Genomic DNA, 21848 nt, shown 5'->3' with positions numbered 1-21848 from the left:
TGAGGTTTAAGGAAAAGAGCTGTCTGCATAACATTAAAAGTGCAAGATGAAGCAGCTGATGGAGAATTTGCAACAAATTATCCAGAAGATCTAGCTAAGATATTATTGAAGGTGGATACACTAAACAGCAGGTTTTCAGTGTAGACAAAACAGCTTTATATTGGAAGAAGTTGCCATCTAGGACTTTCATAGCTAGAGAGGAGAAGTCAGTGCCTGGTTTCGAAGCTTCAAAGGTCAGGCTGACTTGTTAGGGGCTAATGTGGCTGGTAACTTTAAGTTGAAGCCAACACTCATTTACCGTTCTGAAAATCCTAGTGCCCTTAAGAATTATGGACTTCCCTGGTGGTGCAGTGGTTAAGAATCCGCCTGTCAATGCAGGGGACATGGGTTCGAGCCCTGATCTGGGAAGATCCCACATGCCGCGGAGCAGCTAAGCCCATATGCCACAACTACTGAGCCTGCGCTCTGCGACAAGAGAAGCCACCGCAATGATAAGCCCACACACCGCAGTGAAGAGTAGCCCCTGTTCGCTGCAATTAGAGAAAGCCTGTGTGCAGCAACGAAGACCCAACGCAGCCAAAAATAAAATATAAATAAATAAATTTTTTTAAAAAAGAGAAGTGAGCAGAAAAAAAAACAGTTAAAAAAAAAGGAATTATGCTGAATCTTCTCTGCTTGTGTTCTGTAAATGAAACAACAAAGCCTGGATGACAGCACATCTGTTTACAACATGGTTTACTGATTATTTTAAGCCCACTGTTGATACCTTCTGCACAGAAAAAAAGATTACTTTCAAAATATTACTACTCATTGACAATGCACCTGGTCACCCTAGAACTCTCATGGAGATGTACAATGAGATTATTGTTTTTTTCATGCCTGCTCACACACATCCGTTCTGCAGTGCATGGATCAAGGAGTCATTTAGACCTTCAACTCGTATTATATAAGAAACACATTTCGTAAAGCTATAGCTGCCATAGATAGTGATTCATCTGATGGATCTGAGCGAAGCAAATTGGAAACTTTCTGGAAAGGATTCATCATTCTAGATGCCATTAAGATCATTCGTGATTCATGGCAAGAGGTCAAAATATCAGCATTAAGATGAGTTTGGAAGAAGTTGATCCCAACCCTCATGATTTTGAGGGGTATTCTAGACTTCAGTGGAGAAAATAACTGCAGATGTGGTGGAAATAGCAAGAGAACTAGAATTAGAAGTGGAGTCTGAAGATGTGACTTTTATTGTAGATATCTCATGATAAAACTTTTAATGGATGAGTTGCTTCTAATGGATAAGCAGAGAAAGTAGTTTCTTGACATGGAATCTACTCCTGGTGAAGATGTGAAGATTGCTGAAGTGACAGCAAAGGATTTAGAATATTACATAAACTTAGTTGATAAAGCAGTGACAGGGTTCAAGAAGATTGACTCCAATTTTGAAAGAAGTTCCATTTTGGGTAAAGTGCTGTTGGAAGGAAGAGTCAGTCTATCTGGCAAATCTTATTGTTGTCTTATTTTAAAAGAAATGGCCACAGCCACCTCAGCCTTCAGTAGTCACCACCCTGATCAGTCAGCAGCCATCACCATCAAGGCAGGACCCTCCACTGTCACAAAGATTATGACTCACTGAAGGCTTAGATGATGGTTAGCATGTTTTAGCAATGGAATATTTTAAAATTAAGATATGTACATTGTTTTTATTTATTTATTTATTTATTTTTAATTGTTATTATTTTTATTTTATGGCTGTGTTGGGTCTTCGTGTCTGTGCGAGGGCTTTCTCTAGTTGTGGCAAGCGGGGGCCACTCTTCATCGCGGTGCGCGGGCCTCTCACTGTCGTGGCCTCTCTTGTTGCGGAGCACAGGCTCCAGACGCGCAGGCTCAGCAATTGTGGCTCACGGGCCTAGTTGCTCCGCGGCATGTGGGATCTTCCCAGACCAGGGCTCGAACCCATGTCCCCTGCATTGGCAGGCAGACTCTCAACCACTGCGCCACCAGGGAAGCCCTGTACATTGTTTTTATAGACAATGCTCTTGTACATGAAATGGACTACAGTATAGTATAAACATATCTTTTGTATGCACTGGGAAACCAAAAAAAATTTGTGTGACTCGCTTTATTGTGATGTTTGCTTTATTGCTATATTTATGTTATCGCAGTGGTCTGGAACTGAACTCACAATATCTTGGGTATGCCTGTATTTGTCTTAAACAAGACCATTCCATTATGTAAACAAATATAGTCATCAGAATCAGGAAATTAACATTGGTATATTACTGTCATCTAATCCTTAGACTTTACTCCTGTTTTGCCAGTTGTCCCAATAATGTACTTTAAAGGATCCATCTGAAATGATTCATTGCATTTAGTTGTAATGTCTGTTTAGTCTCTTTCAAAATCTGGAATAGTTCCTCAGTCTTTCCTTGTCTTTCGTTGACACTGACACTTTTGAAGAACACAGGATGGTTATTTTGTAAAATTTCTCTCAATTCAGGTTTAGTTTATTTTCTCATGGTCAGATCAGGTTATATAAATTTGGCAGGAATATGACATGAGTGATGCTGTGGTTTTCTGACTGCATCCTGTCAGGTGGTGCGTGGTTTTGATTTGTCCCATTAGATGTTCACTTTGATCCCTTGAGTAAGTGGTGTCTGTCCATGTTCTCCACTCTTTACTTCTTCCCCTTTGTTATTAGTAATATTTTATGAGGAGATACTTTGAAACAATGTAAATATCCCATTCCTTTTTGGTCTTCGAATTTATTCATTTATTTATTTTTGTTAGTATGGTTTCCTGTATTTTCCAGTGGGTTAAAATTCCTTACTATCCTTATTAATTTTGATACTCTCATGTTTGCCATGGTTACCTCCTGAAAGCTGGCTTCTTTGTTCTTTTGATACGTCCTCATTTTTCTCTGAGTACAGTTGACCCTTGAACAACACAGGTTTGAACTGTGCCCACTTATTTGGAGATTTGTTTCAGTAGTAAATACTACAGTACTACATGATGCATGGTTGGTTGAATCTGCAGATACGAGGAACCTCAGATATGGAGGGCCGACTATGAAGTGATATGCAGATTTTCGATTGCATGGAGTGTCGGCACCCCTACCCACTGCCCCCCACATTGTTCAAGGGTCAATTGCTTCCTTACTTTCTTGTACCACAAATTGTTTCAGATTCATGTTGTATTTTCCCTGTCCCAGCCCTGCAATCAGGTATTTCTTTAAGAAGCCCAGTTTTCCTGTAAGTGGAGAATGGATTTTAGAAACCAACTTCTGGACTCTTAAGTGTGGTCATTGCTATTAGATGTTGCTGTTCCCATGCCCTATCAGTGAACAGAAATCAGGAACGCAACACCACTGGGTTCATTCTAGCTGTCTCCTTTTCCACTTGTACCTGCCTTTTCTGATGGTGAGAAACCTGACTTCCATTTTGCTTAATATATTTACCTACTTCATCAGTTACTTTGCCTGTAATCAGTCTTCTTTTGGCGCCACCCTTTTCCCATGCAGGTATCTTCCTTATCGCATTTGAACTCCAACTCTTGGGGACAGTGTGCCTCCATTTGTTAATGGGTAGCCTGCTCTGGGCCACTGAAGCTCTCCCACCCACTCTAGTGGTGATGTCTAGCTTGGCCTCATGCAGTGTCTTTAGAACTGAATCGTTCAGGAAGGGGAGGGGAGGCAGAAGGGAAGGGATTGAGTGATCATTTATTATTGAATGGGCCTTTCAAATATGATTTATCATTTATGAGTGAAAATATTCATTACACTCATTTTGAAGTAGAAAGATGGCATTGGAAAAAGTTGTTTCCGTTGTTACCTATAGGTTTAAAAGATAAGACAATTGCCATGTGAAAACTCTGGGTGGTCGCTCTACAAGAGGTTTTATAGAGACATAATGCATAGAGATGTTGATTTTTTGAGGATTAACAGTCCTCTTGAATTTATCTTGACTATTCATTCTCTTCCTAGAGTGATATTCTTTCCACCAGTCTTATCTTTGTCTTTCCGTGGGATTTTTCTACATACTTGATTTTTGGTACTGCATTCCATCAGCTTCTGGAGTTGTGTTGTGATTCTTTGAAGGACTTGATGCTGTCCTTCCCTCTTCTTGTTTTCTTGAGAACTTAGAAAATGAAAAATACTAGAGATTTGATTCCCACCTCATTCATATTTTTCTTCTTTTCCTATAGATTATTTTCCTTTTACCTTTAGGGAATAAGAGGCAGCATTATAATTAATTTGAACATGGTATTGGTATTTTCTGAATTATAAGTTTTTTTCAGTGTTATATTTTTCCACCAAATGGGAGAAAGGCTTTTGTCTGCCCTTTGTTCCCATCACTGAGATCTCCCTATTGTAGCACTTACTTAATAGAAATGTAGTCTCTGCCTTGGTAGATTGTAAGCTCCTTGAGGGCTGTGAGACAGAAGAGTTTCTCTTTCTTTCATTCCTATGCATAGCACCTAATAGGCCTAGCTCAGTGCTCAGTAAATGTTTAATAAATGAATTATTTGGAAAACTGGACCATTTATATGAGGCTTGATTGACATTTGCATCTTTAAAGTCACTTTTTGTTAAGTTTCCTTTTAATATATAGAGCAAGTAGATTTTTTAAAAAAACTATTGAACTTGTTTCTGACTAAAATGTTCTGATTTGGTATTGGTTTTCTCCTTTTCTGACAGACAGTTTGTCACAATTTATTGGTTATCCCTGCCCGAAGCCAAAGCTTTGACATCCTGCAAAGTGCCATCAGTAAGCATTTGGTAAATATACTTAAAATTCTTTTCTGTTACACAAGCATAGAGATTTGGTTAAGATTGAGTTTGCCATAACCAAGGAGAGAGTGAGTGTCCAGAAGTCTAAGCTTAATAATTTCATGATGCTGTGGTGAGAACTGAGAAATCTTGGTGTTTTTCCTGGCTGTTATTAATTAATTCTGTGACCTTGGGAAAATCTCCTCTTTTGCCAGGACCTTACTTTTTACATCTGAGCAATGAAAGACCTCTTAAACCTCAGGTCCTTCTGACTTAAAATGCTTTAATTAACATGTGCCAGCTGTCATTGTGTTGGGAATCCAGCATCCAGACTGGGGTTCAGTTTCCACCCAGAAGGTTTGGGGTGTAAAGTAGGGATGTCACCTCACAGGCTCAAGGCCCGGTCACTGGAAGCAGTGAGCTCAGCCATGAAACTGACTTGTCTTTTGGCCAGTGGGTGTCTCTAGTTCCCATTGGCGTTAAATTCTCATTAGGTATGCCTGGGTTTTGCTTTTAACTTCCTCCAACATTTACACTTTGCCCTTTGGCTTTTTAGTATAATGATGTGTTACAGTGCAAGGGGGGACTCCAAAACTTTATCTTCCAGGGACTCTCACTTGTTTGGATAATTTTATAGGCATATCTACAGTGCCTTTTCTTTACTTACCTCGAGTTGGAAGACTACTGCTTTGAATCCTCAGTACTCTCTTTTCTCCCTGCTATCAAACTTCTAATCCTTATACACTGTGTCTCCAAAGATACCCATCTTTTTTCTTTTTCTTTTTTTTTTTTTTACTTCCACTCCAGAAATTTATGCCCTTTGACTACATTCACTATTCTAGTAAAAGATCAACATTCCAGTGTTGATCTGGCCACTTTTTACAGACAGCCTGGGTAAAGGTTAAGACATCAGAACCTGCAGAGTTTATGATGACTCAGCAGTAGTTTGCAGGAGATTTAGACCATGTATGCATGCAGTTACAAGTTAGAGTCCAGCTGAATGACACTTTATACGGCAGAGTCCAGGTGGTTAGCACACTATGATGTCCCTTATCTGGGTTTTGGGACAGTGAAGCAGTCAAGTGTAAGTATAGTATTATCTTACTCCAGTATAGGTATTTTCCTTAGTTATGTCTGAATGACTGGCTAAATCAAAGGGCAGGGGAAGGATAATTTTAAAAGGAACTGTAGTTTGTACATTTAATTACCTGGGGTGGGGGTGGTGCCAGATATTGGAGTTTTCCAGTCTGGATAATCTGAAGATCATGTAAATGTGATTGCTGGTATCAAGATCTTCTTTGGATGCATGAAATAATCCTTTTAAATAATAGTATTTCTGTCCATCAGTAGAAATTGTAACATCTAGAAAATTTTAGGAGACTTTGTCATGAAGGGGAGGCAGTGGATTGGGTTAATAGTATTTCCTGAGTTTGTGTATTTTCAAAGTCATTTAACGTAGCAACTAAATTCTCAAAGGAAAACAGGATCTTAAGGTGTGGTTGGTGGCATGGCATGTATTATGTATATACAAGTTTCCACCAGTAGTGATGGAAGGTTAACTCTCCAGATAATGGTGTTTGGTTTTATTCTGGGGAGAGGGGCTGTTGTGAAGAGGTCATTAATCTCATTTTTCTCTGCCTAGGTTGGGTTGACTGTAATTCCTGACAGCACGGTGGGCTGTGTTTTGGGTGTTATCTGTAAGCTCCTGGATCATACGTGTGTACTTAGTGAGACGCTGCTGCCATTTCTGGCTTCTTGTTGCTACAGTCTTCTTTATTTTCTGCTCACTTTAGAGAAAGGAGAAGCAGAACATCTAAGAAAGAGGTAATAGTTTTTGTATTCTTAAACTTTAATTTTTTTCCTACTTGTTCACCTCCCCTCAATCAATCAGGCAGTCGGTCAGTCAGTCAAGCTGATATTTCCAAAATCTAATTCTCTTCTAGAGTTTGTATAAACCTAGCTAGCTTTTTCTTTGTTCTTTTATGAATCCCCTTTGTGATGTGGTGAGCAGTCTTAGTTTTTTTTTTTTTTTTCCTGTAAGCTACAAATTTGAAAAGTTAGATGGCATTATGAAGTTTCCTGAGAGCTTTCCTTATTAACTTTGCTATAGATCTGGCAAGAAAAAAAATTCTACTTTTAGAAGGATGGGCTTATTATTAGTACAAGCCTTTGTATTTTGTTTTGGGCTTCATTAGAACTAGCCAGCATGGATTTTTAAATTCTTGGGTTTAAGGAAATTGTTCTAAGATGCTAGTGTTTTTAATTAGTACTTTTGCTCCTCTGTAATTTTTAGACTAAAGCTTCTAGGATAGTATAGAAGATTTCACTTTAATTTTCAAAGAGTTTTCTCATGCTTATGTTCTCATTGGTATGCTGTTAACAATTCATTGCAGAAGGTTTTTAAAAAATCTAACAGATGAGCAAATATAAGAAAATAAAAATCATTCTATCACATTTTGACATTTGCCTTTCTTTTTTGAGCTTTTAAATGTCACCGAAATATACATATGATTGTATAAAACATTTAAAGAGTTTAAAGAGTATAAACTGAACACCTGTTTAACCAACCTCCTGGTTCAGAAATAGAACATCGTCAGCACACTTTCTCCATGTACCCTCCACAGTTACATTTCTCTTCTGCATCCCCAGAGATCACTTCTGTATCCCCAGAGATCACTTCTGTGTTAGTCACTTCCTTACCTTTTTATTTAAAAATTTTATATGTATTTGTGAGCAATTTCATTTTTGTTTTGCATATTTTAAGAATTTGATATAAAAGGAATCATACTATATGTATTTTTTGTGACTTGATTTTCATCATCATTTGTGAGAGTTACTCACGTTGATTCGAAGATGTATTTCATTCATTTTTGTTTCTCTATACCAGGAGTCAGCAAACTTCTTTCTGTAAGGAGTCAGTGAATATTTTAGGGTTTTCAAACCATAAAGTCTCTTGTCAGAACTACTCAGCACTGCCCTGGTCATGTGAAAGCAGCATTAGATGATACATGAATGAATGGGTGTAGCTGTGTTCCAATAAAATTCTGTTTACAAATACAGGCTGTGAGCTGGATTGGCTGTGGTCGTACCCCTGCTCTGTAGGATTCTGTTATATGAATGTACTATAACTTATCCATTTTACTGTCAACAGACATTTGGATTTTTTCCGTTAAGTGTGTGTATTTAAAACTTTGTACATTTCACTGTTAATATCCTGTAAAATTTACACATAAACAAGCATAGATTTGATGGTACTTACCATCATCAAACTTTTGGGCCTGATAGTTCAAGAAAAGGCTTTGTAAATAGCAAGGAACTTCTCAGGGTTCTAAAAATTTTATAATGAGCATCCCCATTTATGAACTATGTATATTACTGTTTGTTATTTCCTGTCACGTGAAATGTAGCCCCTTTGTGATATACTGATAAGTTTCAAAGATCTTTTTTAGTTTCCTATAGAAAAACATCCTGCTTTGATTTTATATGGTTGGACTGAACAAAATTCACTGTATTTAATACATTTTGCCTGTGTAAAATTCTGTTTTTAAAAGTGTTTTTTACCGTGTATTGAGTTTGATATGCATCTCTCAGGATGACATTAGTCACAAAGAAGTGTTGGCAGCCAGAGTCTTAGGTACTTAAGTTTCCCTTTTAGGCTGCTCCTACCCTCCTAGAGAAGGTGTTTGTGAGATTACAAATAATGAGAGTGCCAGTCAAACTACTGGGAGCTTTTGATTTCACAAGTGCTGACCAAAAAATTGGGCTTGACCAATTTGAGGTATTCAAACTGTGGCCACTGTACTTTGAAGAAACTATTCTGTTGTCTTCTGGATTCATTGTTAGTAATGAAAGATCTGCTGTTCCACTGAGCCCTTTTGGTTTGTAGGTAGTAATTTATTCTTTTTTTTTTTTAACATCTTTATTGGAGTATAATTGCTTTACAGTGTTGTGTTAGCTTCTGCTGTATAACAAAGTGAATCAGCTATACGTATACATATATCCCCATATCTCCTCCCTCTTGCATCTCCCTCTCACCTGCCCTATCCCACCCCTCTAGGTGGACACAAAGCACCGAGCTGATCTCCCTGTGCTATGTGGCTGCTTCCCACTAGCTATCTACTTTACATTTGGTAGTGTATATATGTCCATGCCACTCTCTCACTTCGTCCCAGCTTACCCTTCCCCCTCCCCGTGTCCTCAAGTCCATTCTCTAGTAGGTCTGCATCTTTATTCCTGTCCTGGCCCTAGGTTAGTAATCTATTCTTTTCTATGGTTTCACTGTTTTCTTTTTGTTGCATTGCAAATCAGGGTGTATCCTAGTGTAGGTTTGTTGTTATTTATCCTGCTTGAGACTTAGTGTACTCCTTTAATCTGAAGACTTAATGTTTTTTCTTCAGCTATGTTTTTATTTCTGTTATCTTCCCCACTGTTTCTATTCTCTCCTAAAAACTCCTTTTAAACATAGGGAGTTTCTCATTCTGTCCTCTCTTAACATCTTCCACTTTGCTAATTCTTTTGTTTAATCCTTCTATTGAGTTTTTACTGTATCAGCTATTGTTTTCTCTTTCATCTATTTTGAGTTTTTACTTGGCTCTTTGTCATTCTCACTTTATTGGTGTTAAAGGTCTTGTCAGTTGTGTTTGCTCTGTTTCTCTCTGGTGTGGGAATTCTCTCTTATTTTGGGGAGCAGGTGGGGCTTTGGAGGTTGTCTCTAGTGGGGTTGAACAAACAAGCTCATGTTTTGGGTTGTATAACTTTCTCTGAATGAATCTTTTGTGAGAGTTTGTGGAGACCTCCCTATGGGGCAGTTTCACATTTGCATTTTCCTGGCTGTCCAGCTCTATGCAGGGAGCCCAGTTCTAGCTCCCTGCTTTCCGTACCTGGGGCTGAAGCCTCAGCTTCCAACATTGTTGGCTGTTGAATACCCAGCCCCAAAATCCCATATCCAGTTCTGTGCTCCTGTGTATCTTCATGAGTTGTGTCATAGTTTCTGGCACCTAGAGATATCACCCATTCTGGCTTTTGAGCTTGGCTGTATTTTTGTTTTGTTTTTTAAAGTACATTATCTGTATTTCCCTGTGTTTGGGGCGTGGGGGGTTGGTTGGTATTATCTGACCAGAATACATCAGAAGTTTGCAGAGTTAGTGGAACTCCTGAAAATTGTATGTGAAATATTGGACTTTCATCAGTTCCTTTAGAGTGGTTTAGAACCATTGCTTTATGTTGACCTAAAATCTCAACTTCATAACAATTTATATAGAGTTGGTACAATTATTTCTGTGCATGACAACTCTTAGAAAACCCTAAGAATGGCTCTTCAAATGGTATTGCTTACATCGTTCGTGGTACCCAGGTCTCTCTTCTTTTTGGCCTGACAGTTTTCTTTAATTGTGGTGTGCGAAGGTAGAATTCTAAACTTTACTCATCCATTCAGTATACTTGTATTTGGTATAATGTAGAATCCATAAGCTCTTTTAACAGTTTTGATCCACAGTTATTTGAAATCCACTGAAGTTCAAGTAGAGAGTGAATATATTGGATCAGTACAGTAGCAACTTATTAAAAAAAAAACACACGGGGTAGGAATTGTGGAGGTAGGAATTTGAAACCCAGCAGGAACCAAAGCAGCTTTCTCTAGTCTTTTCTTTTTCTTCTAAATTTTGTAGTCTTTAATCTTTGTGCCTTTGCCTCATCATTAGCTATGTCTACAGTCTGGCTTTCTCTTTTCTTCTTGCACGTGGCTGTCCTAACCTGGCTGTGCATGAGTCCACAGGCTGAATAGTCTCTTCAGATAAGAGGATCTGTTTGGCTTAATGGATTCGGTATCTACCTTTGATGCAATTGCTGTATGTGGAGTTGGGAGGGGGGTCAGATGGTGAAAGGTCTGGAGGTAGGCTTTCTTAGAAAGATTTGGGACTGGGAGGATTATGCACTCTTGGTAGAGAAATTGTAACAGGCTAAGGTCAGAGCCTTTAGCAGCCAGTGAACTTTTCCTCCAAAAGGATATTGCTCCATTTAATTGACACACTTCTAGAATGTGGTTAGGCCACTTACCTCTGTCATAAAACATTTTTGTTCCTGTTCTATAAAGATACCAAAAGAATGATGCTCACTGAAATTTGGATTTATTTACCATCTCTGGCCTGTGATAGTTCCCTTACTGGTTATTTTCTCAAATCCCTTTGGTTCCTTGTGAGCACATCTTTCTCTGGAAACCTGCCCTGTTCTAACACGTTGAAGAGACTCATAATCCAGGTCAGAGGCTTAGAGTTTCATGAAGTTCTTTTCTTCCCTTTTTGCCATTGGGACATTCTTACTCTTTTGACATTTGGTGTTGTGTAATAGACAGTTGAATAATGTCCACTGGTAGAGAATAGTACGCATGTATAGATCATTCTGTGGTGAATTCTGTGTAAATATGATCACTAGGGCTTCAAGAATGTCTTGTTAAGCCCAGGGAAATGCTGGTTGCTAGGCTTCCTGAAACCCGTAAAATAGGGGAAAGCAGCTGATTCTTCACTGCATTTGCTTTTTTAGCTCTGATGAAACCCAGTTCTTATTAGTTTTGGTTTCTGGGGTTTTATCAGAAAACACCGTGTTTCTTAAAAGGACATCTTCAGTCTTGGGAAGTGTGGAAAGGGCACTTTTCCTGTATGCGTTGGTTCACTGACTCATTTCTGTTTTGTAGGGACAAGCTGTGGGGCGTCTGTGTCTCCATCCTGGCACTCCTGCCTCGAGTGCTCAGGTTGATGCTGCAGAGCCTGCGGGTGAGCAGAGCTGGACCTGAGGAGCTGCCTGTTGTGGGCCAGCTGCTTCGCCTGCTGCTGCAGCACGCACCCCTCAGGACTCACATGTTGACCAATGCCATCTTGGTGCAGCAGATCATCAAGAATATCACAGTAAGAAGCAAGGAACAAGGGCTTTGTACTGTTCGTACTAGATTCATGGGCATGGAGGTGCTCTTGGGAGGCCAGGGTTTCTGTGCATTGACGGACTCCTGGAATTAAGCCCAGTGTGGTGATTTCTTAGGGCTTCCCCTGCCGTCTAGTAACTGACTGTCACTTAACCAGGGGGGTGACTTTGATTGCAGAATCAGTACTAAAAACCTTAAAATACTCAAACTGAATTAAGGTGGCAGGCAGCTTAGTTGGAAAAAGTACAAGCATCAGAGTCACTCCTACCTGTTTTGTGATACAGATTCTATTGCTTAACTGTGATAATTTGGGAAGTTGTGTGGTTTTTTGTTTTTTTTTTTTTAACCTATCTGAGCTTGTTTTCCTAGCTGTAGAAATCGGAATAATAGCAACATTGTTGGGTTTTGTTGACCATTAAAAGAGATCATCCAAGTAAGGTTTATACTGTAACTGATAGTTACTAAGCACCCAACAATGTTAGCTGTCATTAAGGAAATTTAGCAGGAATAAACTAAGGCCTATTTCTAGTCACTTAGTTCACTGGAGGAGGTGGAAGAAGTTGGAAGTTGCAGGCTTCAGCTTTGTCTAATGGTTGGTTCTCTGTGTTCACCTGGGGCGGGCAGTTCTGTTTATTAAGGATTCCTTTGGTGTTTTTGGTTTGGGAGAGTCAAAGTGAGGTATTTTGTATAGGCGTTTGATTGGAGGGGGTTATTAATTGGTATATGTAATAATACTTCAGAGTAATAGAGCTTATACCTACATATAACACAAGATGTATTCTGAATTGTCTCAGTAATGGAAGAGGATGCAGAATTCAGAAATAGTAGAAGGGAAGAAAAGTTAAGAACTTGGATTATTCCAAGGTTGGAGAATCAGCCAATTTCTATAAGAATGACAAATTGAGACCTGTTGAATCATTATTCTCAGTTAATGTTATGAGATTCTAGAATGCAAAGGGGCAGAAGTACAGGGTGTAGGGGTGGTTAATGGTGAAATTTCATTAGTCCCTAGCAAATGTGGGAGGGAAGAGACCCAACAAGAAACTGGTAGCACTTAATACTTGAGGATGAAACTAGGAATTTTAACTACCTGTGGTAATAATACCTGATTAATAGGTTCCTTTTTTCAGTGAGGTTTCATGTGATAATTTATAGATGAGGATACTATCGCAAGGACTCTTTGAGATCTTGTTTGGGTGTGGGAAAAAACCATCAGGAAGCAGTTTTGTTACAACTCTCATGTTACTCTTGTTTTTCTCTGCAGACATTGAAGAGTGGAGGTGTTCAGGAGCAGTGGCTCACAGACTTACATTATTGCTTCAATGTGTACATCACTGGGCATCCCCAGGGACCCAGCATGTTGAGTACAGTGTATTGAAAAGGCACTGTTTGAAATTGTTTATTCACATCTAATTTTGAAGAGACTGATGTAATAAATGTTTGTCAGTCATTAAAGCTGAACTTTTAAAGAAGTTGTTTATGAACCTTCCTTTGCACTGAAATAGGAAAATAATGCTTGGGAGTTGCCATTGATGCACAGGCTGGCTTCCTGGACTAGCATGTGATATGTGGTTACAGGTATTATGTATTTCATAGCTAAGTATATGTGAAATACAGAGCGATAATATGGTACCTTCTATTGTATAGTAAGAAATAAGCTGTGTCTTTGTGGTCCCATCTAGGCAAACTTCATTCTTTTTGTTCTCAGCCCCAGTTCATTCAGACAGCAACAAACTAAACTAGTTTTTGGTTTGGTTTTGTTTGGGAGTGGTTGCTTCTCACTCTGGAGTTGTGTTGTTTCCCGAGGATCTCTAGCAAGATTTCAAAACAGTGCTCCCATTTGTTGTGGATTTTCCTATACCTAAATGGTCCTTGGTCTGAGCTGGGTAACTCTTACAAAATGGTTTTCTACTAGTGATCCATTATAAGAGTTCTTAATTTATGTTATAATTTTCATAAAAATGAAGTAATTTAGTTAGCCAACTGTAAAAAATCTAGGTAATTAAATAACACTTTATTGCTTCCAATCTCTTACTTTCAGGACAGGGGTGGCAGTAATCTTAAAATGCAAGCAGTTCTAGAAATATTTGTGAGCCTAATATGCCATTGTTTCTGCCTGTCTACATTCCTAGTAGCTTTGCCCTTAAAAAATGTGAAAAAGCCCACAATCACTGGATTTTATTTAAACCATGTGTTCGTAGAGAGCTAGAATGCATAGTTAGCACAGTTTCCCATGCCTAAGGAACAGCATTTTGACAAGGTTGCTCACCTCTGCAGGTCAAGCAGAAAATACAAGTGGAAGGTTAAGGCCTGAATTGGCACCCCGTGCATGAATGTCTGGTCTGTAGACCTTCCCGACTGAGGCCTTGGTGCTGTGATACTGCTGGTGCTCAGCAGAAGGAACGCCATTCACAGAGAGGACGTGGCAGCAGCCTGTGGCCTTCAGAGGCTGACACGGGAACTGTAAAATGTAAGCAATCAACAGTATACCTATTACAGTCTTAAAATGTCTAAGAGCAAAACACTGGGTCACGACTCTGGTCTAAAAATTAAAACTGATGATGTTGGAATAACAGGATGTGGTGTCTGTAATGAAGTCCATTGCATTAGATTCCAGAAAAGTAGTGAACTGAAGGCAGCTGCTGTGGGACAGGCTCTTCCCCATCTCATTTAGGTTCTTCACTGGAGCCAACAAACCAGGCTTGCACCCATTGAGGAGAAATCCCAACCCAGCAGTGTCTTTAGTGCTCACATCCTTAGTTTTACTTAGACTTAACTGTTATTAGAAACACTCTTTTCCAGCCGTCCTGACGGACGTGTAGGCACACGGGCAGCTTTGCACAGGTATAGTCTACCCTGGTCCTTTCAGCACTGGCTAAGAATTTACAAAACAGTGCCGTGTAAGAGCAGAAAGAAAACACATTTCTTTCAGTTGTTACATTTTCAGGCTAATAAGCCTTCAGGCATGGATATTAAAGTTTTCCCAAAGTGTAAAAGCTAATCAGAGAATTATGCACTAGCTATTAGAACCGCCCCCTCCGGGCACAGTCTTCCTCCATAGGCAGTCGAAGCTTTGTTTTGTTTCTTGATGGGTTAGCTGATTGCAGGTTATAAGAAAAATTCTTTGATCTTCCACTGTTCTCAAGGAGGTGTATACACTGCAAGTTGCTCACTGTTAAAAACAAATACCAGATATTCAGATTATTATTATTGCTACTACTATTATTATTTTTGGCTGCGCTGTGCGGCATACAGGATTTAGTTCCCCGACCAGGGATCGAACCTGCGCCCCCTGCATTGGGAGTGTGGAGTCTTAACCACTGGACCGCCAGGGAAGTCCCGATATTCAGATTATTAATTTTCATGCTGAAGGGCAGAGTTGATCGGTGGGGAGGAAGAAGGGTTTAGGTTTGGATTATCCATGGGGCTGAATAAGGTGATGGCTAGTTTATTGTAGAGACAGGAGGATGTCAGCCCTCCATCTTCCATCCTCTCAAAGATACCTGACATCTCTTTAAGGAGTAACCTTGACTATGAGGGGGCAGCTGCTTGAGGAGGTAGGACTGGAACTTAGGTCTTCAGTCTGCCTGGAATAACTGGTATGACACTGCTTTCTCTGTGCATCTCTGTAACATAACACAAACATATATATCTATCATGTAACTTTCCCTGTGCCACATACTTGGCTATAGTCCATTCTAGAAAATAGGTTCCTTTGAAAACTATTCAGGTGATAGAATAATAGGCATGTCAAGCTTGAAGTGGATTTTTTTAGGCCTTTTTATGACTTTGAAATCACAGAGTTACAGGATGCTACAGTTGGAAAACTTTAGTGGTGCAGTCAACCCTCTCATTTAACAAATGAGGATACTGAGCCCCCGACCAGTTAAGAGAACTTGCTGAGGCCGTACTGCTGGATGTTGCTCCTAACTGGAGCAAAGAAGCAAACATGAAAGGTGAGTAGTTTTCAAAAAGTTACAAAAATATGTCTTTCTCTCATCTGGTTTTATTACTGTTACTTCAATAAAGTTAAAGTGAACTGTTTTGGAACTCTGGTGTGTTTGTGGCTGCCTTTGTTGTATCAAGTCTTGAGTTGTCATCTGCATACCCCTCTGTAGGTGGGCAGGAATATTCTGCATTCATACAAGGGGGTACCGTTTTTAGTAATCACTTAAGCCATGGTTATTCCATTCGTTGGAATGGAAATTTTTTTTAGAGGAAATTCTTTTATTTTTAACAAGATGGGCCCACAGATTTAGGACATTGATATATGTATGCTCTCTGATCATTACTGTGCTGCTATTCTCTGTGGGTGTGGGTGGTTTGCAGGTGGGTGTAGAAGACTGAGGAGAATGTGATTGTTTGCCTCCTGGATGCAGGTAGAGAAACAGTCCAAGGAGTTTGTTACTTTGCTCTAATCAGCTCACTTTCTGCTCCTTGTTTTAAGAGGTAAAGGCACTACTAAAGTCTCCCCAAATTCAAGGTTAGGAGCCACAATCCTCACTCAAATATTTGAGTACCTACAATGTGCCAAACAATGTACTAAAGCTAAGTAGAACAGTGAGCAAAATCGAAAGATCCTTAACCTCATGGAATTCTCAAAGCAAAAATTTCTATTCAAGGTAAGGACTAAAATGAATGGTTTGTCCTTCTTGGTTCCATTTGCCATCTGTGATTCTACATTGCAGAAACTTATATTGTATGTCCAAGTCATGCCCATTTCATGGAAATTTATAGACTGTGTTCTGTATAAAACACAGGCTGTAGCTAACTAGCTAGGAGCTCTGGTGACCATCAGCCTTATTCACATGTTAATGGTTAATGTGGATAGGTGGGCCTCATAAAACCTTTGTCCCCCAAGCTTAGGTTTAGGAAAAGATTCTCTTTGGTCCTCATCTGTTTTCAAGCCAGTGTAGGACAAACAAGCTGATAGTTTATATGACGTCCTAAGAAACCATTATTTCTTTTATTTATTCTGTCCTTTAACTGTGAGTCCTTTAACTAAAAACCTTTATGCCACTAAACACCTTCATTTTTAAAGATTTGATAGTCCTGGACTTTTGAGACAAAAAATGCTCTGATTATCTCATTTTAATATCTGATTATCTAAATGCTACTTCTTAAGTAGTTTTATCTGACAGTGTGTTTTTGAAACTATTCTTTAATTCACTCAAGTATAACTAGAGGTTTGTTTTGTTTTGTTTTAAACATAGAACCATGGGCCTGATTCCTTTGAAAGTCTCTAATTGCCCCTGATCAGCCTGTCTATATTACATGAGTTGCCCAACTCTTATTAAAGCTTTGGCAGTAATTACTGTCCCCCCACCTCTTGGTTTTCCCCCCATCAAAAATAAATGAATGTTAAAGTTCACGCTGACAGTCATTGTTCACCTTCCCAGCTGTGCTCTGTTCCTGCAGGATGGCCGTGGCTCAGGGACTGGGGGGAGTGTGTTGCCATAGCCACCCGTGAGAAACCCTGGACCTGGCATTAACTGCTGACAGCACTGAACTTATCACCCAAATTTAATTCTGGCATGAATGAAGGGGCCCTGAGTAAAACAGTCTTGTCTTGTGGCTAAAAAGAAAGTTCCCTGAGCTGCTCCTGTATGAGTGGAAGTGTGCACAGTTAAGCCTGAGCTGGACGTGCTATTAAATATTAAATGCCTCCTTAGGGGGCCCTAAAAGGCAAAAGTCAGAATCTATGGTCAAGGGACTTCTTCCCATCTTTGGGAAGGAGATGGAGGATCTTAATGTGAAACCAAAATGGAGCAAGAACTCCCAAGGTATTACTTTGAAGAATGACAGTATTTGTGTTTCCCCCTCCTGTATGTGAACAAGTATGTAAAAGTGATCAATAATAGGTGCCGTTTATTGTTTCTGCTGGAGGTAATGTTAATAAGCTTTTGGTTGCAAAAATAACTTGCCTCTTCTGGAGAAGAGATGTTTATTACAGTGGTAATTCCGTGAAAGGGGGATGAAGAACACATGTAATCCTGAAATCAAATGACTATTGGAACCCCTGGCAGTCTGTTCTAATGTCTTCCACCTTTGGGGATGAAACAAAAAAGGGAACTGTTTCCCCACATGGTCTCCCCAGTCTGCTTTGCCCATGCAGTGGCTGCCTTACCTGAGTTGAGACCCAGCACAGAATGGGCTTTTGAAGATCTCGTGGGCTGATGTACTTTTCCTTCTTGAGAACCTGAAATCAACCAACAATGATCATCTGTTTCTGACCAGTGACAGCTGTGGCCTGACCAAGTTCTGAATTCTTTATTGAGGTGAAGGCTTGAGTTTGCAGGTGTCTGCCAAGATAGATTAGGTATGGTGTGGAAAAACTACATAGGCCCGCCCGGGTCAAGTCTGCAGATTTTGCTGCCAGGGCCACAGATCTGTTTGTAAGGGTGCCCTGACTTAACTTTTTTTCCACTGGGGAGCTAGCCAGTCCTGTTCTCTGAGTTTATTTGGATGGGCACTTTGCAGAGCTGTAAGTGTTTCAGTATGCAGCAGTTCATCTGCTAAACAAGTATGTACTGTAGGGCTTGGACCTGGGATATTCCCACAGATAGGCAACTCTGTACTATCTAAGCATAGTGAAGGTCAGTGTGAGGTAGGCAGGGTCTGCCTGGGCCTGGAGTCCTCTAAATGGAGAATTTAAGGGAAAACAGGCAGCAGCCTAGAGCGGTTGCTGTGCTGAGGCTTTCACTCATGAAGCCCAGCAGACAATCTCTTGGCTTTAAGTCTCTCTCGGTTGAGATACCAGGATACCTCATGAAACCAATTCTGACCCGGAATTGCTGGAAGGGAGGCACTAAATGTGATGAGAATTCTGTTGGTGCCTGGAAGTTTAATAAAGTTCCTACCTGAATGGAGGTTTGCCCAATGTAATTAAATCCTGTTTTCAAATTCTGATGTGACACACTCTGGGGGTGCTTGTTGTAAACTACAAAGTACCCAGAAGGACAGTTACCGTAGATCTGCTTGAGCACTGAGTGTCTGGTGGGCTTGGTGCCTGAGCTGCCCTTGGGTGGACTCTTGGTGGTCCTGCTTACTGCCATGGTCTTTGGGGGTTTCAGTTCCAGTTCCTTCCTCCAAACCTGGAGGATCAAAGCCATGCACTCTCGGTTCCATCTGTCCATATCTCTGGTTCCAACCTGCTTTATGTGCAGAAGGTGGGACAGGTGCTTCCTGAGCTGGTAGCTGGTGGGGTGAGAGGAGGGGAGAGACTTAATAAGATCACAATACTGAGAAAACCAATGTTCCTTAAAGTTCCTACAAGCTATAGGAATAGTAGTTGCTGAACTCTTGGGAGATTCAGTCAAGCTCCCATTCCTAATTTCAGTGGCAGTATGTTGAATATTGAATTCTGTCTTTGTCCATCAGTACTTCCTGAACTAGGAATCAGATGGGTCCTTGCCCTCAAAGTGGGACGGGCCAATGTGTAAACAAATGTGGTATGAGAAGTACTATGTGAGAGGAAAGAGCTAGATGGCTGATATTTGTGCTGGGTTTTAAGGGATGAGTAGGAGCTTGCTAGGCAGGGAAGGGCATTTTAAGTAGCAGAGGTGGCACGAGCAGAGGTAGATGCATTTGTGTAGGAATGTTAAAGTGAGATGTGTGTGAAGCATTATGTATTTGGTAAGGGAAGGAGGATGGGAGGCTGGGCTACATTGTGGAAGCTGTGTCAGGGGAGCTGAGTCATAGCCCAGCCCATGGCTGAGTGTAGCTCCTGGCCCCTACCTGACCAGGAAGGTTGGCCAGACCACCTGGAAGCTGCGTAGCCCAGCAGTGCTCAAGAAGGGTGTACAGTAGGCAGAGCCGATCATCCACAGAACAAAGCCAATAGCACTGTTCAGCCAGGGAACTTGGGGAGCAGGCCAGTTTGAATCAAGACCACAAACAAAGAGGCTCGCCACCTTTGGAACCAGTTTCCCCCACTCTTTCTGGGCAGGGAAAGTAATTCATAGCTCCAGCCATTGCTGAATACAGCCTTCAGCCTGTCCAACCAGGGAAGCTCACCAGAGCACACGAGAAGCCTTGTAGCCCATCCATCAGCCTTTCTTACAGTAGCACTTGAAGAGAGCACAGCCCGTGGCTCCCCGCCCCCACCCCAGAATAGAGCTGGTGGCTGTGTCTGGCTAGGGAATTCAGTGCACAGTCTTTTACCCAATTTGGGTCCCTGAACAATGAGCTATGCAGGCCCTGGGCCTGTCCTACTGTCCCACCAGAGCAAGGAAACTAAATCATACCCCTGCCTCCTGCTGAGTGTAGTGCCCAGTCCCGGCTGTCTAAGTAAGCCTGATCAGAGAGCCCTGGCAACTGCGGAGCCCATCCTGTAGCCTCACTTGAGCAGGGAACCAAACCAACAGTCCTGTCCAACTGTTTGCAGTCAGCAGTGGCAGCACCCTCCTCCTCCCACCCCCTGCTCCACAACCTCAGAGCTTGGGCAGTGGCCCTGCCCCAAAAGAGACAGCAAGCCCCACCTGCCCAAATACGTTACCAGCAGACACATCCAGAAACCCAAACTGAGCTGACTGTTGAAGAGTTCAGTTTGCTCTCTGCCAAAGCAAACCTGGAAGAGGAGCCTGCTTATTCAAATGCACAGATGCCAACATAAGGAATCAAGGATACAAAAAAACGAAAAAACACAACAGGTAAACATGACACCAAAGGAAACTTTAAAAAGCTTTGAAAACTGACCTTACAGAAATGGAGATCTGTGAATTGTCAGACAGAATTCAGAATTCTCTTAAACAAGTTTAGTTGTCTGTGTGATCTTATAGTACACTAAACAAAATTAGGCAAACAATGCATGAACAAAATGAGAAAAAGTTCTAAGAAATAGAAACTATCAAAAAAAAAAAAAAAGCCAAATCCTAGAACTGAAAAATACAATGACTGAACTGAAGAAATCAATAGCTTCAAAGGCACACTTAACCCTGCAGAAGAAAGAATCAGTGACCTAGAAGACAGGACATTTGAAATTATCCAGTCAGAGAAGGCAAAAAGAAAAAGTGAAAAAAGCCTATGGGACTTAGGGGACACAATTAAAAGAAATAGTATCTGCATTATGGGAATTCCAGAAGGAGAAGAGAAAGGGACAGAAAGTATATTTAAAGCAATAATGGCTGCAAACTTCCCAAACCTGAGAAGAGAAATAGACATCCAAACCCATGAGGCGCAAAGGACCTCAAATAGGTTGAACCAGAGTAGGGCTATACTGAGACACATTATAATTATCAAAAGTCAGAGACAAAAATAATTTTGCAAACAGTAAGAAAAAAGAGAAGTTACATACACGTGAACTTCCATAAGACTATAAACAGACTTCTTGTCAGGAACTTTTCAGGGAAGAATGGGATGACAGGTTCAAAACATTGAAAGAAAATGACTATCAACCAAGAATACTATACCTGACAAAGTTATCTTTCAGAAATTAAGGAGAGATAAATACTTTCCCAAACAAGAGTTGAGGGAGTTCGTCACCACCACACCTGCCTTACAAAAAATGCTAAAGGGAGTAAAGTAAAAGGACATTAATCATCTTAAGGCAATGTAAAACTCACAGGTAATGGTAAACATATAGTCAAAGTTAGATTCTGTAATATGGTAATGGTGGTGCATAATTAACATACAACTCTAGTTTAAAAGTAAAAAGTAGTAAAAATAACCATAACTACAGTAAGCTTTATTGGATGTGCAATATAAGAAATATTTATGTAAACTAACATAAATAACCTAAAATGTGAAGAGGGAGAAGTATAATATTTAGCAGTGCTATTGAAGGTAAGTTAACAGTTTAAAATAGGGTGTTATTTTAAGATATTTTATGATATTTTAAGATACTTTATGTAAGCTTCATGGTAACCACAAGGGAAAAACCTGTACTAATTACACCAAAGAACATGATAAAGAAGTCAAAGCAGACTGATACCAAAGGCATCAAAACACACAGAAAAGATAGCAGGATAAGAAATGAGGAACAAGGGATCAACAAAACAGCCAGAAGACAATTAACAAATTGCAATAGTAAGTCCTTACCTACCAATAATTACTTTAAACATAAATGGATTAATTCCTCCAATCAAGACAGAATGGCTGAATGGATTAAAAAAAAAAAACAAGATCCAATGATACATTATCAACAAGAGACTCATTTTAGCTTTAAACACC

At 40.2% G+C, this 21848-nt stretch overlaps 2 protein-coding genes across 6 annotated transcripts in view; one reads left to right on the top strand and one right to left on the bottom strand.

Annotated features, from left to right (window-relative positions):
* Window positions 1-13535, top strand: part of TEX10 (testis expressed 10) — a 60951-nt gene extending 47416 nt beyond the window's left edge. Inside the window, exons 13-16 of one of the 2 annotated variants that reach the window (XM_036854594.1) lie at window positions 4694-4774; window positions 6408-6589; window positions 11454-11664; window positions 12943-13535. In XM_036854594.1, the coding sequence (XP_036710489.1) occupies window positions 4694-4774; window positions 6408-6589; window positions 11454-11664; window positions 12943-13056 (588 nt within the window). In that variant the 3' untranslated portion in view covers window positions 13057-13535. The remainder of the gene's footprint in view (window positions 1-4693; window positions 4775-6407; window positions 6590-11453; window positions 11665-12942) is intronic. The other variant, XM_036854593.1, reaches the window with a different exon arrangement.
* Window positions 13536-13671: 136 nt separating this feature from the next.
* The window catches only part of INVS (inversin), a 151821-nt gene continuing 143644 nt past the window's right edge, over window positions 13672-21848 (bottom strand). For 3 of the 4 annotated variants that reach the window (XM_036854591.1, XM_036854588.1, XM_036854590.1), the window contains 3 exons: window positions 18646-18875; window positions 17806-17877; window positions 13672-14850 (listed from right to left, as the gene is read on the bottom strand). In XM_036854591.1, coding sequence (XP_036710486.1) covers window positions 14702-14850; window positions 17806-17877; window positions 18646-18875 — 451 coding nt within the window. In that variant the 3' untranslated portion in view covers window positions 13672-14701. The remainder of the gene's footprint in view (window positions 14851-17805; window positions 17878-18645; window positions 18876-21848) is intronic. The other variant, XM_036854589.1, reaches the window with a different exon arrangement.

Source organism: Balaenoptera musculus, chromosome 6, assembly GCF_009873245.2.
Source record: "Balaenoptera musculus isolate JJ_BM4_2016_0621 chromosome 6, mBalMus1.pri.v3, whole genome shotgun sequence".
NCBI lineage: Eukaryota > Metazoa > Chordata > Mammalia > Artiodactyla > Balaenopteridae > Balaenoptera > Balaenoptera musculus.
Note: the sequence above shows the minus strand (reverse complement) of the source record. Positions and strands in the feature narration are given on the sequence as shown.